Source organism: Cyprinus carpio, chromosome A15, assembly GCF_018340385.1.
Source record: "Cyprinus carpio isolate SPL01 chromosome A15, ASM1834038v1, whole genome shotgun sequence".
NCBI lineage: Eukaryota > Metazoa > Chordata > Actinopteri > Cypriniformes > Cyprinidae > Cyprinus > Cyprinus carpio.
Window position 1 is genome coordinate 3,118,009 of NC_056586.1, and position 23,581 is coordinate 3,141,589.

General features: G+C 36.8%; 2 protein-coding genes across 4 annotated transcripts in view; one reads left to right on the top strand and one right to left on the bottom strand.

Annotated features, from left to right (window-relative positions):
- LOC122147649 (octapeptide-repeat protein T2-like) overlaps positions 1-23,581 on the bottom strand; it is a 195,122-nt gene that overhangs the window by 71,608 nt on the left and 99,933 nt on the right. The gene's annotated exons all lie outside the window — the stretch shown is intronic.
- LOC109052746 lies at positions 12,380-15,321 on the top strand. Its single transcript, XM_042770785.1, has 4 exons — positions 12,380-12,589; positions 13,017-13,860; positions 14,196-14,351; positions 15,192-15,321. Exons 1-3 carry the CDS (start codon positions 12,581-12,583, stop codon positions 14,297-14,299), a joined length of 957 nt encoding a protein of 318 aa, XP_042626719.1. The 5' UTR covers positions 12,380-12,580; the 3' UTR covers positions 14,300-14,351; positions 15,192-15,321.

The window sequence follows — 23,581 nt, forward strand, 5'->3', positions numbered from 1 at the left end:
GACGCATTTGTTATTGAATTGGCTGACATCGACTGAAATTACTATTTGCTCAAAAAACATTAAATACACTGGAGGTGACATTGGATCGCGAACAGTAGGCAACGATCCACACTTGAGGATTAACTTTGAAGCAAGACCTGCTTTGAATTGACCCTCGTTCTCAAAACAGTCAGTCAAAAAATGATTCGCGCAAACAAACGTATTTTGGAATTTTGAGTGGCGCCTTTCCTTCGTAAATAAAATCCATCCACTGCGTTTTCAGTGGCTCTGATGTCGGAAGTAAGTGAAAACTACTACTTCATTATTACATCCCACAACAGAACACTTATGTTTCTTAGGAGATATTACCGGCTGTCGTTGAAACAATGGAGGATGGTGTACAGATCACCGAGGGCGGGGGTCTATGCCAAAACCAGATTGTCAATCAAAACCACGTCGGTGGGACTTAGCGCAATTCTACGTCACAGTGAGAGCAATCTTAGAACAGGGCGTTCTGAGACAGTGCTTATGAATTATTGAGATTGTACAAAAACCAATGGGTGGATTTTTATCATCCTAGGGTGGTTTTGCTCACACACTGCCAACACACATTTATGGTCAAACACCATGTAAAAGTGAATTTTGCATAATAGGTGCCCTTTAATTATTTAATTGCAATGTATATCTTCTTTCAGTGAACTCAACTGAATTAAGTTCAGAGTACTCAACTATTAGTTTTAAAACTTAAATGGTTTAAGGCAATCGGTTTCCTCAAACGGATTGAGTAAACCCAACTTGTCATGTTTTTAAGGATATCTGTTTACTCAAACGGTTTGAGTTAAGTTACTTGTCGGGTTTTACAGTGTAGTGTTTACCAATGACACCTTATTGTAAAGTGTAACCTCTTAAATTTACCTTCATATGACTTTTTAGGGGCAATGTCAGTGAGAAGAAATTCAGAGAAGAGACCCACTTCATGTGGCTAGATAGTTCTTTAACTCCTTACCATGTAGTGAGTACCTGTAAAAAGTATTTGAGTGTCTGTCTCTTCATCTCTCTGTCTGTCTCCTCTCAACTATCTGTTTTTGTTTTTCTCTGATAGACTGTATCAGAGGCTCACAGGCTCACCAGCGCCTCTTCTTTCTCAGCACACTGAAGAAGAACCAGCTGTCTTCAGGCATCCTGGTGAACTTTTACTGGTGTGCGATCGAGAGCATCCTGACCAGTTGTATCACAGTCTGGTATGGAAACTGCTCAGTTGCTGACTGCAAGGCACTGCAGAGGGTGGTGAAAACTGCCAACGCATCACAGGGACACCACCTTCCTGCTATTGAGGACATCCAGAGGAAACGCTGTCTACGTCGAACTCGCAGCATTCTTAAGGACTCCTCTCACCCTGACCATGGACTGTTTAACCTCCTGCCCTCCGTGAGGTGCTTCAGGAGCCTCCGGACAATGACCAGCAGATCCAGGAACAGCTTTTTCCCTACAGCTGTCTCCTTACTGAACTCTGCCCTCTGACACCCCCCCTCCAACACCCCCCCCCACACCACACACACAGACTCCTCACCCCTCCTCATCACTTGATTTGATTTACAAACAAGCAAAAAACAGTAACTTGTTATTACTTGAACTACTGTCTGTTCATCCAGAATACTGAGTAATCACTTTGCACACTGAAATATTTTCTTTGCACATTACTGTCCATTGCACTAGTGTAAATGATGTTCATATGTTCATACCTTACATGTGCAATGACAATAAAGTTGAATGTAATCTAAAAAAAAAAAAAAATTGCCCTCAACTGTAAAATTTTCACATTGAAAAAACTTAAAACTTTCAGGCTATACTTTCTTGAGCCAAGCCAACCTAATTTTTGACTTGACAAACTTTATTCATTTAGTTGATGTTAATGCTGGTTATAAATTAAAATAAGAAATGCAGTGGCTATTTGCACTAAGTGCAAATATCTATAGATTCTATTTACACTATGTTAAAATAGCAGGATTTTCTGCTGTTTATACTACTTACTGTATTGCAAATAGTGGCATGTATCTGCACCTCAGTATTGTAGTACATTACAAAACAGTATGCAATAATTTATTGAGTGTAAATTATAATTTTTTAACTTATTGAGTGTAAATTATAATTTTAATTCAAATTATTAAATGGATACCAACTTATTGGGACAATAAAGCCCCCCTCACAACTTTTTGATTATTTCCTTCATTTTTATTGAAAAAACATGCTTTTCTGATGTGATTTGAAATTCGAAAAAGGAGAAAAAAAACTTAGTCAAAAGGCAGATTTGAACCCGGGTCGATTGCATCAAATTGTAATCAACACACGTTTCACCATCTGCACCACTAGAGCTGACGACTGATTTTTATCTGTTTTACTCTTGAATAGCTCAATAAGTCATATATGAGGTGCCATTAAAGTGTAATATTACAATATACACAGTGAAGTAAAGTGCAACAGAATGTTAATATACTGTAAATAAAATACTACAAAGATATTACAGAATAAACTCTGTAATTCCGTATAATTTTACCTCAGATGAAACATGGTTAAATAATGGATATGTGCTGTTTGCTGTATTATATTTTACTGTTGTTTTTCCCGTCTTTTTTACACCTTAATGTTCTTTAATACTTCAACATTTTATTAGAGTATTCTTTTAAGTATGCGCATGCATTTTAATGCACGCAAGTACGACGGAAAACAACTAATGTCATTACGCAATGCAAATTACACACACATGCGCTGTCGCCACGTTAATGCGCATGCATGCTATAGACATACCTTATGTCACTTTGCACATGCGCGGTAAACACATACCTGACGTACGTACGTGACGTCACTGCGCTACGGTCTGCAGCGAGGGGTGTCTCAAGTAGTCTCGCATAGCCAAACCTTCAGACTGAAGGTCTGGAATTCATGGCAGCTTTCATTGGCCAAGGCCTGCCCATGAGGCCATTTGACCGACATGTCAAACAACCAATCACAGTTTGTTTCATTCATCGTCACGTTTATGAGGCCATTTGACCGACATGTCAAACAACCAATCACTGTTCGAAACTCTCTGACGTATTTTAAAGATTCTATGGAAGATCGAGGAGGGTCAGAAGGCGGGCGGTTGGCGACAGCTGGATTGTGACTGGAGCACTGATGGTAGGAAGTGGTGTAGATTCTGGAAGCGATACGGAAATGGAGGATGAAATGGTTGATGCGGATAATGGAGGCAATGCAAGTAATGAATGGAAAGTGGTAGAAACTCGGAAAAGAAAGAAAAGTTGGGGACAAATCTCAGAAACAGACAGTGAAAAGGGAAATCATCAGAAAAGAAGGAGGAAATAGGAATATAAGGTATTGCTGAAGTTTGCTAATGAGTCTGATAGTGTCATTAACCCTTTGAAACTAACAAAAACACTTAAAGAAATACTAAGTATTAAGACATTGAGGGATGACAAATTGATGTTGTTCTGCAAAGACAGTAGACAACAAAAAAAAAATAAAAATAAAAATAAAATAAAATCACTGATCGGACATAAAGTGGTATGCTTAATCACAGAAGAGAAGAATTGGGTTAGAGGTGTGATAAAATTAAAAGAAATATAACAGGGGCAGCAGTAAATGATGTCAGACGGCTCAAATGCATCAGAAATAATGGAAAGACTGACAGTCTGTCAGTAGTGTTAAATTTTGATGAGAACAAATTACCAGAGAGAGTATATTTAGGTTTTGTGAGCTACAGTGTAAGTTCCCCTGACGCTAAGATGTTACAAATGCCAAAAATTTGGTCACGTAGCGGCAGTGTGCAAAGGAAAACAGAGATGTGCACGGTGTTGAGGTGACCATGAATATGGCAAGTGTGGGCAAGGTGTTAATCCTAAGTGCTGTAATTGTGGAGGAGAGCACAGTGCAGGATATGGAGGATGTCTAGTAAGGAAAAATGCAGTGAAAGTTCAAAATGTCAGAGTGGCTGAAGGAATATCATACTCTGAGGCTCTAAAGAAAGTAAAACAAGCACCCAAAATAATATAAACCAAGACAACAGCACCACAACAAAAAACAATGTCGAAAGGGCAAAATAGAGTGAGCGAAATGATTGTTGATTAAGTGTCATTCGTAGCATTCATAGCAGAAGTGGTGAATTGCTCCGTCCAAACTGAAAGCAGGACCAAGAGAATTAAAATTTTTTATTTTTTTTTATGATTTTTCTTGGCCGATTCCGATACCGATTTTTTACAAGCAAACTGGCCGATTCTGATACCGATTTCTGATTTTTTTTCTTTAAGCAACAAACAAGAAAGAAGGAAAGTGTGCAAGATGTTTATTCGGTATTTAATAGGCCAACCTGGCTTTTGGCTATTGAAAACAATAACCGTAACCATCTGAAATTAAACGGCAGTGACTGCACAGTAAGTAGCCTACATTCAATCCAAACATAGATGGTACAGAGACCATCAGCATTTAGCTTTTGTTTTTGAAATTGGGTTGAAACTACATAGAACTGGCCTTAGATGAAAAGATTAACTGTAACCATGTGAAATTAAAGGCAACAACTGCATAGTTCTACAGTCCAAACAACACAATCAACACACATTCAATAAGATGTTTCTTAATCAGCATTCAGTATTTTAGATTTTAAATTTGGTTTTTAAATTAAAGAAAAGGTCTTTACCAGTGAGACTAAAATAAAAAGTATGCTATAAATACATTATTCCAAAATGTTAAAATCAAATAACGTTGGTGCGAATAAAACAAAGATGCAACGTGTTTCATTCGTCCAATTAAAAAAAAAAAAAAAATAGGGTAATGATTCACATCTATATAAAATAAATAACTATTGGCTCAAGTTAAAAAAAAATATAGATGTAAATCATTACCCAAAAATTTTTTGATTGGATGAATGAAACACTTTTTTTCAGTGTGCTACAGGAGGTGATTTTTAAATCAAATTAAGTCAATGTAATTTTAAGGTAAAATAAAAATAATCATCCTATACAGAAACTTGACGTTTACTTCTGTCTTTTCAAACGTGTATGCAAGTTCTACTTTACAAAAAAAAAAAAAAAGCATTTCAGTTTTGTCACAGTTTAGTTTGTTTCGTTTCTCATCCAACACGTGAGAAGTTGAGCTGAACATCCCTTCACTGTCTGCGCTTGTGTAGGGCGTGGACAGGTACAGTACGCTCGCGCAGCTTCAGTGAGCAGGAAAGGGGCTCTTATTTGTGCGCCAGTACACCAGCGGCTGTTCACTTCCTGCTATCTGTGCCTCAGACATGTAACTCTGCACTTCCAGTGCTGAACGGCTGCCCGTGTCCTGCGCACAGATATCGAAATACTTCCACACAAATGACATGATAGCGAATGATTACAATGTAGTCTGTGCACGCGGGCGCACTTCCGGAAAAACCGGCGAAAAAAGACCAAAAACCGGCCGATTGCCGATCGCGTATTTTAAGCAAAAACCGGCAGGTTCCGATTTATGGCCGGTCAACCGGTGCATCCCTATTTTTCATTCCACGTCGTCCCATCAAGCTCTCGCAGGATCCGCTCCTCGGCTATCAATGAGAGGAACGTCTGTACTTCCTCAACAGACCATGAAACAGTCATTATTTTGTAATTTAAAAAAGGTGCGTTTTTTTGAAACTGTTGCTTTCGGTCAAAAAAAGTTGCCTTCGATCCTCGCTGGTTGTGCTGATTTACTTTAGCGGGTCTAGTGTTTCGTGTTGCAAGTTCAGTGACGCAGGTAGTGACAATTCTCTCCAGCCAATCAGTGATCAGTAGGGTTTACACATCACACATCACATTTTGGTAACGCTCGAGCGGCAACCTTCTGCTCTCTCTCGTGAAGCCTACATGGTATCGCAAGCCGTTTTAGCATTTAAAACTTGTTTTTGACTATCCATAAATATAATTTCGGATAGTCACAATTGTAATTCCAGATATCTATATTGCAATTATGACTCGTCGTAATTGGAATTAAGATATCTACCATGCTATTACGACTAGGCATAATCTTCCATTGACTTCCATTGAAAAATATTTGCAGATATCTTCAAATTAGTTTTGACTAGTCGTAATTCCAATTCAAGATATCTTTAAATATGATTTGCCTAGTCAAAACTCTAATTAAAGATATCTCAAAACTACAAATTTGACTAACTTAGTGATAATTCAATTAGAGATATCTTCAAATGAGTTTTGACTAGTCGTAATCCCAATTCAAGATATCTTTAAATATGATTTGACTAGTCCAAAATACAATTTAAGATATCTTTAATTCAAATTTTTTAAAGATATCCAAAATACATTTGTAGATATCTGCAATTCATTTATGACTAGTCAAATTGCAGTTGTAGATATCTTGAATTGGAATTTTGACTACACTGTAAAAAGTAAAACATTGCTGTTTTTCGTTTGATATATTTTTTTTTCATTCCAATAGCCTAAAATTATTAGATTGTTAAGTAAAATTACATTTTGTAATTTATATGTCTTTCAATTTATTTTCTTAGATTGATACAATATAAAATTATAACATAACAATGAAATTAAAATATACATTCGATCAAACGACTTTTATTAGATTGAGCATGATTTGCGCATGCTCACACATGAAAACCCGAGAGAAAGTTCTGGAACAGACCGCACGCCGCAGAAGTCGGAGGAGGCTGGTTCGCCTGCTGAACGAACACGCCCCCAGTGTTGCCAATTTAGCGACTTTGGACCCCCTTAGCGACTTTTTTCGTTCGAAAAAAAGCGACTAGCGACAAATCTAGCGACTTGCCTGGACAAACCTTATTTAGTCTCTGAGACTCTCTGGTACTGCCCGCACGAGCACGAGGTCTCTCTTTCCCAGCGCGCGCGCATCTCATCTCTGTCTGCATCTGCTCTGTTCAGTGAGCGCAGAGAGGAGCAGCACTTTCAGTTAAAAAAATATTCTGTTGCTTCTAACTCTATTTTACATGCGAGTATAGCCGAAATCCCAGCACAACCATTGGTCTTAATCGTACGTGTATTTTGCCATTTCAGTAGACAATGTCGTGAATAGGATTTTAGTGCAGATTAATATGTTTGAGAGCTGGTTGTGTAGTCTTAATGGACCGCATTTCAGTCATTATAATATTCATTCCATTCCTTGTTTGTCAACAGGAAACATTAAAATATAAATAATAAAAAACAGTTTTTATTGCGAATTTGGCTGCATTAAAATGCAGTATGTAAGCACAGGGAGGCAAGAAAATACGACGTGCTTACGTCATGAATATGCTAATTAACGTATGACATCATCTAGCGACATTTAGCGACTTTTCAGGCGGGGCTTAGCTACTTTCCATTGAAAGAAGTTGGCAACACTGGGCTGGTTATCTGCTGAACAGCGCGAAGCGAACATGACACATTTGTCAGGTAAGGGAGGAATTAACCAAAATTGCATGTCTGCGTTATCCTTGCCCTTTATTTCAGCACTCACACTATACTTTTTTATAAGGTGACTAGGTCAGTTTTTATAAGGTGACTTCCTTGGCACAGTTTTACTGATAGCCAGGTTAACGTTAGATAATGGCAGTGACCGTTAACATAAGCGTTTACAGGCTAGCGCGACCTATCTAGCATAACGTTAATGTACTTGATGTAATGGGGAAACTCATTCAGCATTTAAATACTTGAATAGCATTAACGTCATATCATTTTAATGAACAGACACACAGATTAGAAGTTATTATAACGTTAATTTTGACATTAGCGTATAGCGTTAACATGGCGCCCTTTTACAGCTAACGATTTTCCTTGGAAATCCAAGAATTTAATATTATATAGACTGATTGAACGGATATTATGAAAGGAAAAAAATATTTTCTCGCTCTGAATGTTGTAAAAAAAAAAATAAAAATAAAGTTGTATTCATGACTAAGGCGTCACGTTAAATGAATCGCCTCAGTATGTGAGTGACGTACGGTGCAAGTTAACATTTCCCGCTCAGAGTTTAGGCTAAGCTAACTGGCTCTGCTCCAGGCGCTCAATGCCAATATGAACGAGGATTTTATATGTTTTATGTTTTAAATTTGCGAAGGTGGAAATGAATGTGAGGAAAATTAATTTACACTTTAAAACTGTAAAACTAAAACGAATTAATGTTTGGATTTGAATTTTAGGAAAGCTGCTGCTTGGTAGGCCTAGTTCCTGGTGCCAGTTTTGGTTGTCTGTCAAGTCTTCGCTGACACTGGTAAGTTGTTGATGCAATATAATGAAGATAACATTTAATAAATACATTTTCGGTAGGTAAGATACTGATAATTAATCACTCAAACCCCTTTATCTAAAGCTCTAACCGCCGGACTCGCTCGTCCTCCATGTCTGTAGTTTTTTAACACTTTTCACTCGTGTTTGTAGTTCTAACCGAATCCTCGTCCAACGCGCGACGGGCAATATTAGCCGTTAGTGTGTGTGTGTGTGTGTGTGTGTGTGTGTGTTTTTTTTTTTCTGTTTGTAAAGTACTTCTTTTACTTCATTAGAAATTACATATTTATATGGTAACATCCAAATGCTGCGCCAAGATATACAGTGAGGTTTAAGCCATTTTGATTTAACGTTACAGGACTGGATCCGAAATTAAGAGAGTTTATTATAAAACTGTTATTAAAACGCTTATCAAAAATGAAGAGACCATTTACAAAAAGTAGGAGATTTTGTTGGCTTGTATTATTAAGTTACATCAGAGAATTTGGTTAAAATTATTATGCCACTAGGAATAGCCTTGATTACTTTAAATTCTTTTTCATTTACAAAAAAGCCATATTTTTAAATAAAAATTAGGGTAAGTGTATAAATTTTCCATTCTTGTCAATAAGCTGGTTTACAATTAATATGTTATGCCGAGCCCAATTCTCCATATACAGTGACTTGTTAATATGAGTGATATTACCATTGTTCATATTAAACACCTGCTAGGAGAAAAATTGTTTGTACAAAAGTGACCAGTTAAGTAATGCTTGTTTGTGATAATTGGCCAAAGCAATGGAGAGTTTACCAGTTATATAAGGACACTGCAACAAAAAATGTATTCCCCCAAGTTTTTCAAATAAATAATATGGGGCAATGTTGAAAATACTTGTTTGATTTTTTATTTTTTTATTTTTATTTTAAGCCAATACATTTTTAACATTTGGTTGAAAATTGTAAAATTAACAACATTTAACCCACCATCAGATAGTTTATTAATAAGGACACTTTTTTATTTTATGAGGCTTGTTTCTCCAGATGAAATTAAAGAGAATTTTATCCATATATGAGGTGATTTGTGCTACATTACTTGTTTGTCTCATGCAGCATTTACTGCTGTTGCTCTTCTCATCAATGTTAAAAAAATTACATAACATTATACGTTTATTTGATTCAAAGCTGCTACATATAGTGTTTTGACCTCGACAACCCAGCTACATTTTACCACAAACTTGCGACTATAGTTAATTTTCTAAAGAAAGTGCAATCGCTTGTTTGCTAAGGGTCGGGACTCCAGCATTAACACACTGAAACCATTGTACCAGTGCGCGTATGATAAAGGGTTGTGCGTCAGTAATAATGTTCCGTGGGGAAACAGTACTCCGTCTGTAATTAAACGAAGCCTTGAGGCAAATAATTTTGCCTCAATGATTTTTTGGATTCGAATTACTCGATTTACTCTAGGAATCGTTACAGCCCTACACTGATTAGTTGTGAGTCTTCCTTGTACAAGACTGGCCCAATGTAATGCTCCTTATGTTTAAGAAAGATGAAAATTTCATATTTGACTGGGAAAAACAAGGTCTAATTAATTATGTGCTGGTGAATTTGGCCATTTACTACCACATCCTAACAGATTTGTGCTCCAATCCGCAAACTAAAGATAACTCTTGCATTTCTGTATCATTTTTCCTTAGTTATCCATTTATGTGGAAATGCAAAGACTGTGGGGACAGCTTTTTAAGAAGAAATGAAGTACTGAAGCACATCAGACTTCACCATCGTTATGGTCGGGGGCATGCCTACCCCTGTATTTTTTGAGCATTGCCCGTGTAAATGCAAGACATGGAGGGCTCTTATTGCCCATCTGAGCAAGTTCCATCCAGCTGAACAGTCCCAAAGAGGTCATTTTTCAACTTTTAAATGTCATCTCTGCAATAACTGTCAACTTGCATCTGAAACTGAGTATTTTCAACACATTGGGAAACATTTAAGAAACCACGAACTGGTCAGTTGTATGTTTAATGGTTGCTCTTACCAAACAAATCTATATGGAGCTTTCTACACGCATAGATGGAGAAAACACACCCCCTACACAATTAGAGATTTCAAACCTGAAGCTATTCATGGATCTGAGAGCCCTCTTTTGGAGTCTTTGGAAAAATGTGATGCTGAGCTAGATGATGTACCATATGAAGATTTAACATTTGAAGAGCATACTGTTGTACCAGAAGAAACTGATTCCCCAAAAGTAATTGAACTGAAATTTGCCTCAGTATTGCTTAAATTAGAACATTCTTATCTTGTCCAAAGTGCAGCTGTGAATGAACTTCTGGAGGAGCTGCAGTATATAATCGGTACAGACTCTGTATCTTTCACTCAAAAGACTATTTGTGACTTTTTGCAAAAACAAAATTGCGAAGTTCGGGGATCAGTTGTAAAGGAGTTGGCTACTGTTCTTTGCACTGAGAATCCCATTCAGGCTGCAATAGGAAACCATGGTCCACTGTCAAGCGCTTGGAAACGAAAGGCATACTACAGGAAAAACTTCAATGTTGTAGAACCAGTAGAATATATATTAGATCTTTAGAACAGAAAGTCTTTTCAGTATGTCCCTTTACTAAAATCCCTGCAGCAACTGCTAAATTGTGAAATAATACTCAGTAAGGCTGTAAATTTGAAAGAGAAATTTCAAACAGAAGAGGGTGGGAAACGTGTGTGACAGATCATTTTGGGAGTCAAATAACTGTAAAAGAAATAGTATTCTCTCCAAAGAATGTGCAATTTCGCTGATCTTGTATATTGATGATTTTGAAATTTGTAACCCCCTTGGGACTTCACGAAAAAAACACAAAGTGTGTGCATTGTATTGGACTCTGGGCAATCTGCCCCATGGCTACCACTCCTCTTTATCCAGCATTTATCTAGCTGCTCTGATTAACAGCAATGATGTCAAAGATTATGGTTTTGACAAAGTCTTAAATCAAATTTGATCAATGATCTCATAACCTTAGAACAGCACGGGGTTTTTTTGGATAAGTTGGGGAAAACTTTAAAGGGTACAGTGCAGTGTGTTGTGGCAGACAATCTTGGGGCGCATGGTATTGCTGGGTTTGTGGAGAGCTTTTCTGGCAGTTACAGTTAATTTTGTACAGCTAGTAGGTTAGACTGTCAGAAAGTTGGAGCTGTTAGTTTCCCTCTTAGAACTGAAGACACTCACACAGGTCATCTTAAGACCATTAAAGACAATGGTTTGAACAGCTATTGTGGTGTCAAGGCTAAATGTGTTCTGTCAGAAAAACTTAACTTTGATGTAACTACTGGTTTCCCCCCTGACATAGCTCATGACTTATTTGAGGGAATAGTTCCTTTCGAAATTGCCCTATGTTTAACTGTTTTCATTTCAAAAAAATATTTTACTTTGTCATATCTGAATAAGGTTATAGGAGATTTTCCTTACCAGTGGGCTGATAAAACAAATCGCCCCCATGCTGTTCCAGTGACGTTTGCTTCCAGGAGAACAGTTGGGGGTAACTGCCATGAAAATTGGAGTTTAATCAGATTTCTTCCTCTATTAATCGGACAGACTGTGCCTGCAGGAGAACCAGCCTGGCAACTACTCTCAGATTTGAAGGACATTGTGGACCTTGTTGTTTCTCCCATGCAAACTGAGGAATCCATTGCATACTTAAGCTTTAAGATCACTGAACACCAAGTCAGATTTAAGGAGGTTTTCCCTGACTCGGACTTCTTGCCGAAACATCATTTTTTGCAGCACTACCCTCAGTTAATTTGTGAGTTTGGACCTTTAGTTGAACTATGGACCATACGCTTCGAATCAAAGCACAGTTTCTTCAAAAGAGTAGTGCGACACACAGGATGCTTCAAAAATGTGCTGCTTTCTTTAGCAGAAAGGCATCAATTTGCCATGGCGCACCAGCTTTACATCTGCAGCATACCTAAATCGCCTTTACATGTAGCACGTGGTGCATCAGTTCCCCTTGATGTTTTGAAAGAGGACATTGCATTTGCCATCAGGTGGAGATACGCAGACTTGGATGCAGTGTTCTTGACTCAAAATGCATCTTACAACAGCCTCAACTACAGGAACGGGATGATTGTCCCACATGGCTCATTGGCAGGGATGCCTGAATTTGCTGAGAATATACAAATGGTTGTTGTCCAGGATACACTGTTTTTCGTTGTCAAGAAGCTGGCTGCATGGCTCTGGGAACACTATAGAGCTTATGAACTGAAGCCATGTCCCACAAAGGAGATAAAACTCCATCCTAATGAGCTAAACGATCCATACCCATTGGTGGACTACACAGTTGGGGGAATGAGGCTCATTACTCTGAAAAGATACATACATGTTTAAGGTCAGAATTTGAGTGGTTTTACGTCTTTGCATGTATCCCTTAAAATGCAACACAAAATTCTTGAGTCCAAATGTTAATTCAATACTTAAGTTTCATGCACCCATTTTTCATGTACATTTGATATTAGTCCAGTGCTGACAACATTGAGATTCATGTGGCTAGCTGCCTAATTGGGAAATCACTGTCCTTGCATGTGTTCTAATATTTCATCATTCTATTGTAGCCTGTTGACACATTTGTTATTTGAATAGGCCTATAAATTTAGGTTTTACTTTGTGCTGATTGTCTAAATGTCTAAAAATGTTATGGTCTTTCTCTCCCTATTTTCCACTCTCTCTCTCTGTGTCTGTCTCTCTCTCTCTCTCTCTCTCATTCTGTTTTTCTGTTTCTACTCTGTCCATCTACTGTCATTACTAATTTCTCTCAGGACACCATGGCGGAAATAGCACCTGTGCGCTTGTTGGTCATCGTCAGTGAAAATGATTGCATGAGAATGGAGCTGCACATTCCCGATGCTGTGGAAGACCTCATTGAGGAGGTGAAGAATGCATGTGGACTAGGAGGCCATATACGGCTACAGTATAAAGACACTGATTTTGGAGATATGTTTATTAATGTGACCTCAACATCTGTAATTAAGGACCTCACCATTCTTAAAGTGATCCAGCTAGACCCTGAAGCCACAACTGTTGTCCTGTACCCAGTTAATACCCCAATGAGTAGCACCCTTTCTCTCGACATAGACAGTGAAGACTGCCCCAGCTTGCTGTCTGCTCTGCCTAGCCACACTGCTCTGCATAGCCACACAGACTGTTTAAGAAAAGAGCAGTGGCCAAAGGCCTTCCAAATCCCACTCTTTTCGTACGACACTGAGTGTCAATTGCAGAGGGCAAACATTGAGTTTGCAAACAGCCAAACTACACTTACAGTTGGCACCAAAATGCTTTCAGACATTTTAGAAAAGCTGGCTGAGGCAATTTACAGCTACAAAGGCTACCCAACAGGTTCTGACTGCAAAGATGTTGCAGATGCATTGATTAGAAAACACCCCTGCTTAACTCAACAAGGGCCCTTTGGGGAGAGTTGTGGCTGGCAACAAAGAATCAAGGTTAAGATGGCAAACTACCGCACTCTACTTAAGGCACATGGTACATCAGCTGAGCTCTCCCTGAATTCTTTTAAATCCAAATCTCGGGAGGACTCCTACCCTGCAAAGAATCTGAAGAGGCCAAGAAGAGCAGAGTTGAACTATTTCCCACCCTTACCAAATGGTGAGACACCAGAAAGCATGGAACTGGAAAGAGTTTCTCTTTTGTCTGAACTTCAGATAAGAAATAACAGGCAAACTGTTAAAGAGAAGATGGCCAAGACGTTTGGGTACCGGAGGCAAGAAATAGTGCATGAGCAGGCGAGAATTGCAAATGTTGTGGAGAGGTGGCCAGCACTTTTTCAAATGGAAGAGGTCAGTTTTGGTGCAAAACTATGCTGATTCTTGTTAATTTGGTATTCATAACAGTAATTTGATTACAGCTTTTGTCACTAATTTAAATAGTTTTGACAATTATTAATCCCAAACTTTGTATTTTCTGCTGTTTTCATTTTTTAGATCAGTGCCGAGTTCATGAGAATCACGACAGTGCCCTTGGAGACAAAATTCTTACAGCAGCTGGACAGGCATTCCACGAAACTTGTACAGATAATACGGAATAAGGGTGGCGTGACAAAGGAAAGGACTGCCAGGATTTTACATAGTTTAGATGAGGTATGTACAATTACGATTGAGTCAGACTGAATCAAATATGTTTGATATTATCTTAACCGGTCCGTTCTATGGTCGCTATGACAGGGTTGTACGTTAACTTTTTTTTTGCACGTAGCACTGGTGCTACAGAGGTTAAAAGATTTTTAGCACCAGTAGCCTGAAAGTTGTCAGCACAGACTGATTTCTTTTGTAGCATGTGCGACAAATGTCGCACTGTACAGCCCTGTATGATACCAATTATGACATTAAAACCCTGACAACTCAATCGTTTGTGCTCAAAACTAACTCCGTCTAACCACAGTGAGTGAGATTTGGCCTGCTCAATCTCATCCTAATTGTAAAAGACTGAAAAAGTCGGGTGGACTCCCAGTATAAGCTAGAGTGCAATTGTATTAAAGGAGAATGTGAAATGGACCAAAAGTATATTGCATACATACTTCCCCTACTGGAGAAGTCAAGGTACTGTGTTTTTAATAAACTATATGTACACTTACAAAGTTCTCAATGCCTTGAGAACTTTAAAAATGTTAGAACCTTAATTATACTACCTTAATTATACTACCAACAAAGTCTGAGGCTACTTTGAGCCTTGTTTATGGTTTAAAAATAGTGATTTATAGCACCGAGCATGATGCCCCTAACACTAACATTGTGAGCCTTTTGCACATATAGGCTAAATGTGGTCTTTAAAGGCAGGCATGACGTTATAAAAAAATGCTCCATGATGAACGGTCAAATTTTTTAGCATGTTTCAATATACTTTTTGTCTGTTTCACACCGGATTTTTCCTGCATGTGGTAAAAAAGGAGCATGTAATTTTAATGAATGCATTTTGTTCAGGTCGTGGACATCAACACAAGGAGGGAATCAGTTCTTAAATGTTTAATCATCTATTTTGGAGAATCTCTTCACCATCTCATCAAGGAAATTCAGGTACGTACATTGCTCAGCCATCCACGCACATACTTACATACTGGTAGGGCTAAAAAAAATTAGAATGTCGTCTAAATTCAGTAATTTGGGTAAAAAAGTTACAAAAAGTGTAACTCGTGCATTATATTCATTACACAAAGTGAAATATTTCACGCTATTATTTGTGCTACTTCAGTTGATTGCAGCTTATAGCTATGTTCACGTTTATGCACTAAATACCTGGTTGAGTATTTTGGCCTCCTTTTGCATGAATTGCTGCATCAGTGTGGTGTTATATGGAGGCAATCTGCATGTGGCACAGCTGAAGTGTTATGGATGCCCAGGTTGTTTTAAAGGTTGTATCAGCGATTGCAGGCCCAAACATAAAATATCATATTCATCCTCACAATCCGCTAGCTGCACACCCCATAAGCAGGCCTTCAAAAAAAACGCGTCTGTAGGAAGCCTAGGCTCCGAGATCTGTACACAAAAACAATAGACCGCAACACTGCTACCAACCACTCAAAACCAAAATAGTGTTCCAACCAATCACTGATGAGATGAACATGAACATACTTTTCTTAAGGCATACATTTCTGTATTACAAATCCTTGTTTTTTTTAGTTCTATGTGATATTTTGATTTTCTGAGATACTGAATTTGGGGTTTTGATTGTATGTAAATTAAAACACATATTTACTTGAAATATTTCACTTTATGTGTAATGGATCAATGTAATATACACGTTTTCACTTTTTACCTTGAATTATTGAAATTTATGAACTTTTTGACTATATTCTAATTTTTTATCCCACACACACACAGAGAGAGAGTTTAAGACACACACACGTCAGCATGTCACAAAGTTAATTCATGACAATTATGTTTGTTTATTCTCTCTCTCACTCTCTATCTCTCTCTCTCTCTCTCTCAAGCAGGGATGTCATATAAACACAGGCACACACACACATAACAGGGTCTTTCTCATATACATGCAGCTTACGAAATGCAAAACAAGCACACTCACTCAGTTCAGGAAATGCAGAATAAGCAGGGGTGTCTCTCACACACTCAACTGGGTCTGGTCAGAACTCTTTATTTATTACTATGTATTGTCTCGCCAAGATATACCAGGTGATGGACTGGAGCAAACAATGGCCATCTTAATCAGTGAGACAGACACCAGGGTTCTCATTGAGGGCACAGAGGTCCTCAGAAACGTGCCCTCAACCGCAGCTGCTGTAGCAATGCTATTTGGACTGACATATGTGCTAAACCTCGAGTGTCCAAAAGAACTAAAATTCACTTTTGCGTTTTTTCAGAAAGTTTTAATGGAACTTGACACAAGAAAAATGACCCCCAAGATATGTCGCCTCTGCACTCTGCTGCATAGTCAATGACTGACTGACAGCCTCCATTCAGTGCTTTGATGAACACACACACAGGCACAGAGGATGGCAGAAATGCTTTCACCCCAGTCTCCACTACATCGTATTAGTAGTTCAGTAGTTGTTTGTTGTTTACTGGATGTGGCAATATCTGTTTTGTATTTGATTTACATTTATTTCTTCTTCTGCCAAAATTTTAATTCCTGAGAGAAGCAGACCATTGTTTTTAGGTATTTGTTCTTATTTCTTATTCTTGTTCTTATTTGTTCTTATGATATATTCACATTTTAATACTGCTATATATGAAATTCAACTTGAAATGAACTGATCACTTGAGCACTCTCAATTACATTTGTATTTGTAAAACAATGTTTGTTTTGCCAAAAAAAGTCTAATCTTAAAAACAGTGATTTTCATACAAGATTGAATTAACTTAAAAACAGTGATTTTCATACGACTCATTTAAAAATGTGTGTGTGTATGTATGTATATATATATAGAGAGAGAGAGAGAGAGAGAAAATTAATTTTTTTTAGATTATGCCAATTGTGAAGCCTTTTATATTACTTGCAATGAATACATATTTCAGATTGAAGAAAATTCAATTTAGATAAATTCTTTTAAAAACCTTTTTTTTTTATTTTAAGCCAATTCAAAATATTGATTTACACCAAATTCAGAAAAGAGTTTGCATGAAATGCAGAAAATTAGTTTGAACTGAATGGTTTCTGAACATTAGGTCAATGTAAAATCTTAATCCAACACTTTTTACAGTCTAGGCAAATCATATTTAAAGATATCTTGAATTGGAATTACGACTAGTCAAAACCCATTTAAAGATATCTGCAATTTATTTATGGATATCCCAATCAGATTTTTGACTAGGAAGAACTAGATTTAGAGATATCTGCATTTAGCTTTGTGACTAGGCTTAATTGCAATGTAGATATCTGTAATTAACAATTTGACTAGTCACAAAAATACGTTTTATAGATATCTACAATGTGCATGCAAAATACACCTTTATTGAGCCCCCACCTTAAATATTTTATTTAACCAGTCCTGGCTTGGAAACTGTTGTCATTCGCAGTTTTGTCAAGAGTTGTATAATAAAGGTCCTGCGTCTTTGGGTGATATTAAACTGTTTTATACAAAAGTAATTCAAAAGTATGGAAATAAAAATGTAGCTGGAGCATGTGTAAAAGTGGTAGGCTATATACAGAGAGGACTTAAATAGGCTTTTGAACCTGTTTATATTGTAATGTTGACACGTGTGTGCTGTGGATTAAATTTTGTTAGCCTTTATTTACAAACGAACAGATGCATAAGCCTCATGTCAGCCATGGCAAACAATTGATATAATGTTAAAAGAATCAGTGTCTATTTACACTAAGTGCAATCCTGCCTTGTTGTCAGAGGCTAGTTACACTATCGCCCACCAACATGTGATTGGAATAGTCAACACTCATAAACGACGCAAACACAGTATCAGTTGTAGTGGATTAGTGGTTAAAATGTGTGCTTTTTGACGCAATCGACTCGAGTTCGCATCCGCCTTTTCCCAAACATTTTTTGTCCTTTTTCAAATCTCATATCGTATCGGAAAGGGCATTTATTTTCAATAAAACTTAAGGAAATAATTAAAAGGTTTGAAAATAAACATTGGGTAGGTGTAGGGAGGGCTTTATTGTCCCAGTAAGGTGGCATCTATTTAAAAAAATTTAATTAAAATGATCATTTACACTCACCAAGTTATTATTGTGTACTGTTTTATAATGTTACTACAATACTGAGGTGCAGATAATTGCCATTATTTTGAAATAAGTACGTATAAATTCAGACAATCTTGCTATTTTAACAGTGTATATTCAATCTATAATTATTTGCACTTAGTGTAAATGGCACATTGTTAAAAAAATACTGCTATTTTCACTTAGTGTAAAGAGAATCCATTGCTATTTTCACTTAGTGTAAGAGCATCTATCGCTAAGAAAATATGCTATTTACACCTAGTGCAAATAGCCCCTGCATAAAATAATACATTGGCGCTCATCACTGAACACAACAGAATATCATCATCATGGATCTCTTGCTATAATACAATACAATACTCCCACCTTGTGGGCTATTTATGGAAGCTCGTTTCCGCCACTACATAAAGAAATTAATTAATAAAGAAATAGCTACTTTTTATCTCAGTTATATAAGGCCTACCTTCATTTTTTTAAGGTAGGCCTATCTTTCTTTAAATAAATAAATAAATAAATAAACATTGTTTTTCATTGTCTAAATATATAATAAATAATTTCAGACGAGCAGTTTGTGATTTTCTGCCTTTATTGAACATTACACTGCATTTGGTCTGTTTTGCAACACGATTCAGTTAAAACACAGCACTATACATACATGCACGCTGGAGACATTTTACCACACATGGCTGCATCCAGATTTATTTAATAATCCACGAAGCACTTCATCCGGTAGCTTTTCTCTCCGTGGACAACAAAAGCAGACTTTTATTATGTTGTTAGCAGTTAGCAGAGTAGGTGTGGAGGAGCTGAGTCAAAATTTATTCTGGACGTCACACAACAGCATTTCGACTAGGAGCAATTGCAATTCAGATATCTTAAAACTATAATTGTGACTCAGTCGAAACTGATTTAGAGATATCTCTAATTACATTTGTGGATGTATGACGCGTCTAATTGAAGATATCTATAAAGTAATTACAGATATCTTAAATGGGAGTTTTGACTAGTCATAAAGTATTTAGAGATATCTTTAATCCTATTTCTTAACTAGTGCATTTATAATTGCAGATATCTCTAAATGTGCATTGTGACTAGTCGAATTATATATTATGACTATCCGAATTAGAATTGTGACTATCCGAAATTATATTTATGGATAGTCAAACCAAGTTTTAAATGCTAAAACGACTTGCGATATACATGGAAGTGACTAAAACTGCAATTCATCGACTGGCCGCTAGAGGCTGGCTGCAAAAGGGAGTCAATCCCATAGACTCCCCATGTTAAAATGCCCAACTTTACAACAGAAAAAAAATAGTTACAGCCTGGTACAAAAAGTGGTTTTGGTCTATATAGCTAATTTTGCCCTTCATGACAACTGTGAGGGGGGTGAATTTTTTTAGAACTCATCTGTTTAAATTATATTAAGCCTTAAAGTTGACAACTTGAGTGACAGGTGGATTGCTGCGAGAAGGGTATTCCTGCACAACCGGAGGCTGCAGTTTCAGGACCGCGGTTCTAGGACCGCAGTTCTAGACCCTATTTTGTTTTGTGACAAGCGCCACCTACCGTTCTGGATCAACACTAATTAAAGATGGACGACGTGGACAGCACGTGTGTGCAGACGGGTGAGTATACCGATATTGTAATTAGTTTTTTATTTTATAACGATTAAACGGGTGCGAAGTTTACATAGTGTGAGAGAACTGCTAACTATGAATTAATAATTAATTCCACCACACAAATAAGAATTCATGAGCTAGTTTTATTAATTGCTAGTGGACGACGTTAATATTCGTGGCTATGATTTCATAAATCCTTGTTGAGCGTTTTTGATGACGAAGTATTATAAGTGAATCTAGCCAGCACATTTAATTAAACTTATGCAGATGACAAGAGCATGGTTGATGTAAGTTTGTGTAGCAGATTTACCTGGCAGCTTAATGTATTAGTGTCTGAATAACTGGCTTAACTCCTACCCGTTGGTTTAACCATATTTAAGTATAAAAATATCTTTCATAATTAAACTGCACTGACTGCCTAGTTACACCTATGTGTTAGCCTGTTTTTTTGGCATTGTTTTGCAATGATGATGAGGCGTTTGGCAGTTTTTTAATAGCTTGTTACAATTTGTCCTAATCTGCAGGCCTACTCCACATACAGTCCATTGTTATCATGTGTTAGTATTTCTGTCATGTTCTGCATGGCCAATATGAAGTGGTTTTATGGATTGGTTAGGCTCCATTGTAGACAGATGATTTAAAAAGGCACTAGGGGGAGATTTCATGATCTCAGAATATTTCTTACAAGTCTTCCTTTCTGGTCCAGATTATCATTTCAGGTCAGAGTACATATGAATTATTTTTGCACAATGTCTATTGCAACCATTTTGCTACTGATATTTCTGTTTATCACAAAAAGTATTGTTATCTGATAACTATTTTCAGTGAAGTGGGAAGAATTTAATAGAAAGATTGACAAAACAATTGAGGAAAGAAGAGAGATCATTCAATTGGTGGGTGTTGCTCTTATGTACTTAGACATTTGAGCTTGTAATAGATGTCAGCAGTAACATGAATATTCTGTTTGGGTCTCTCTCTAAAACTCCAACAGTGCATAAGTGTTATCCAACAGTGCATAAGTGTGCATCAGATATATATATATATATATATATATATTTCAGTTGAATATGTTAAACAAATGTTTCTTATCTCTCTCTCTCTCGCTCTCTCTCTTTCTCTGAGTTGGAAGCCTACAGCCATTCTATCCATGCAGCAACTGATGGAAAGGGGGTTCGCTTTGGTGCTGTTGTGATGTTGTCGCAAAAATTGTGACACATTATATATATATATATATAAATACTATATATATATATTATATACTATATATATCTATATATACATACAATATATAATATATATATATATATATATTATATATATATATTATATAGACAGACATATACAGACATACATACACTACCGTTCAAAAGTTTGTGGAATCAGTAAGACTTTGTAATGTTTTTTAAAGAAGTTTGATCAAAAAATCAGACGAAAAAAAACCGTTAATCTTGCAAAATGTTATTATAATATAAAATAATGGTTTCTATTTAATATCCTTTAAAATATAATTTAGTTCTGTGATGCAAAGCTGAATTTCCAGCATCCATGACTCCAGGTAATAAAGTGTCACATGATCCTTTCCTAAATCATTTCTAATATGATGATTTATTATTAGAATTATCACACAGTTGTCCTGCCAAACATTTTTATGGAAGCTGCGATTACTTTTTTTTCAGGATTCTTTTGATGAATAAAAAGTTAAAAGGAACAGCATTTATTCAAAATAGAATCTTTTCTAACAATATAAATCTTTGCTATCACTTCTTAACAAATTTAACACGTCCTTGCTGAATAAAAAGGTTTAATTTCTTTCAAAAAAATAAAAATAGAAATTCCGGGACCCCAAAACATTTGCACAGTAGTGATAGATGTTAGAAAGGATTCTATTTTAAAAATAAATGCTCTCTTTTTTACTTTTTTATCAATCAAAGAATCCTGAAAAAAAAAAAAAAAAAAAAAAAAAAAAAAGCATCCAGCTTCCAAAAAAAATTTTTGGCTGTTGCCAACATTGATCATTCTAATACATAAATCTAGGCAGTATTAGAATGAGGTCTGACGGAGTCATGTGACACTTTAATACTGAAGTACTGGGTGCTGATGGAAATTACGCTTTTCATCACAGAAATAAATTATAATTTAACAGGATATTTAATTAGAACCCATTATGATTTTCTATTCTAAATAACATTTTGCAAGATCTACAGTTTTTTTCTTCTCCACTGACATTTGTATCAAATACATGCACCTTGATGCGCACAGGGGGAAGAGATCTTTAAAAACCCAACAGTAACAGTCTACCACCTGCTCAACAACCCTGCTCGCCCTTATGTAACCGCGTAGGTGCCTAATCTATAATATTTACCCCTAATATAAATGATCCAATCCACCACTCACAAGTACCCGGTAGAATGCAACCAAAAACTCACCTTCTACGCCCGTCCGTCACCCGCCCCCACCCCCCAACCCCCCCTCCCCCCCGGCCGTCGCAAAGTGCAGTTGCAGCTTTTGACCGCTGGAGAGGCCGCCCGTGGACAACGTGTAATCAGCGCGAGAGTTACACGCAGAAAGTTTGTTCAAACACAAGCGCCGATCAAAGCAATTTTCGCTATATATAGACCGTAAGTTTTGAAACTCAGCCTGATGTGGTAGACATTTGACGGCTGTCAGTCCTGGAAAATGAAAAGAACAAGCCAATCCTCATAGTTAAAAAGTAGCCATTTAATATACAGATGACCGAAGTTTGGTATATTATTGAGATTATGTGCATTTCTTAGAACGAATTCAAGCAGGATAATGTCAACGACCTGTGCCTGAGCCTACGGCTATATAATTTTCTCAGCTACACAGTATTTAGTCCCCACCATATTTATAGATTTGACATTCATTTAACTAGGTGTGCAGTATTCATTTATATATATGATTAGTGCATACTTTAGTAAAAAATGAGAAGAAACGTGGCTTTACTTTTGCATCAGAGCTTTAAAAAGTTGCAGCCTGTTAAGCCCTTATTTAGTGAGCTAGGTAACATGGATTTATAGGCAAATGTTTCAATTAATTCCTCATATATAGGCTTTATTTTAATTTATATTTTAAAAATTCCTTTAATAAAACAACAGTCATTTTGTTATTCGTTAATCGTCCTTGATTTTGACAGATCAACTACGTGGAAAATATAAGTTTGTCGTAAGAAATTGTTGCTTGTTTATAAATTATTTTCTTTTAGAAAACGTGGCACTTGTTAATTACGATTAACTCAAGTCTCTCATTACTAGCGATTACGCAACAAACCTAACATGCAAATGATTGACGTATAAAAAGAAAGAGTTCATGTAATCGAACTAACTTCAGATTCGATTTTGAAAGGGAACGCAGGTACTGCTACATAGACTTTAAGGAAAAAAAGAAAAAAATTGCAGCAGCATATATAGATAGACAGGCGAGCTATTGGTTTAAAAAGTCAGCGTGACAAGATTTGGCTGAGTGCATGCGCGAGAAGCATTGATCTATTTCGGTTTATCGATCACTAGCAAATCTTGTTGGTTTTATTTTGGGAGTAA

Bases quoted from the DNA above. Each gene is read 5' to 3' on its own strand.
- LOC109052746 (XM_042770785.1), top strand. The intron at 13,861-14,195 runs GTGAGACACCAG...TTCATTTTTTAG, and splicing joins TTTCCCACCCTTACCAAATG to ATCAGTGCCGAGTTCATGAG.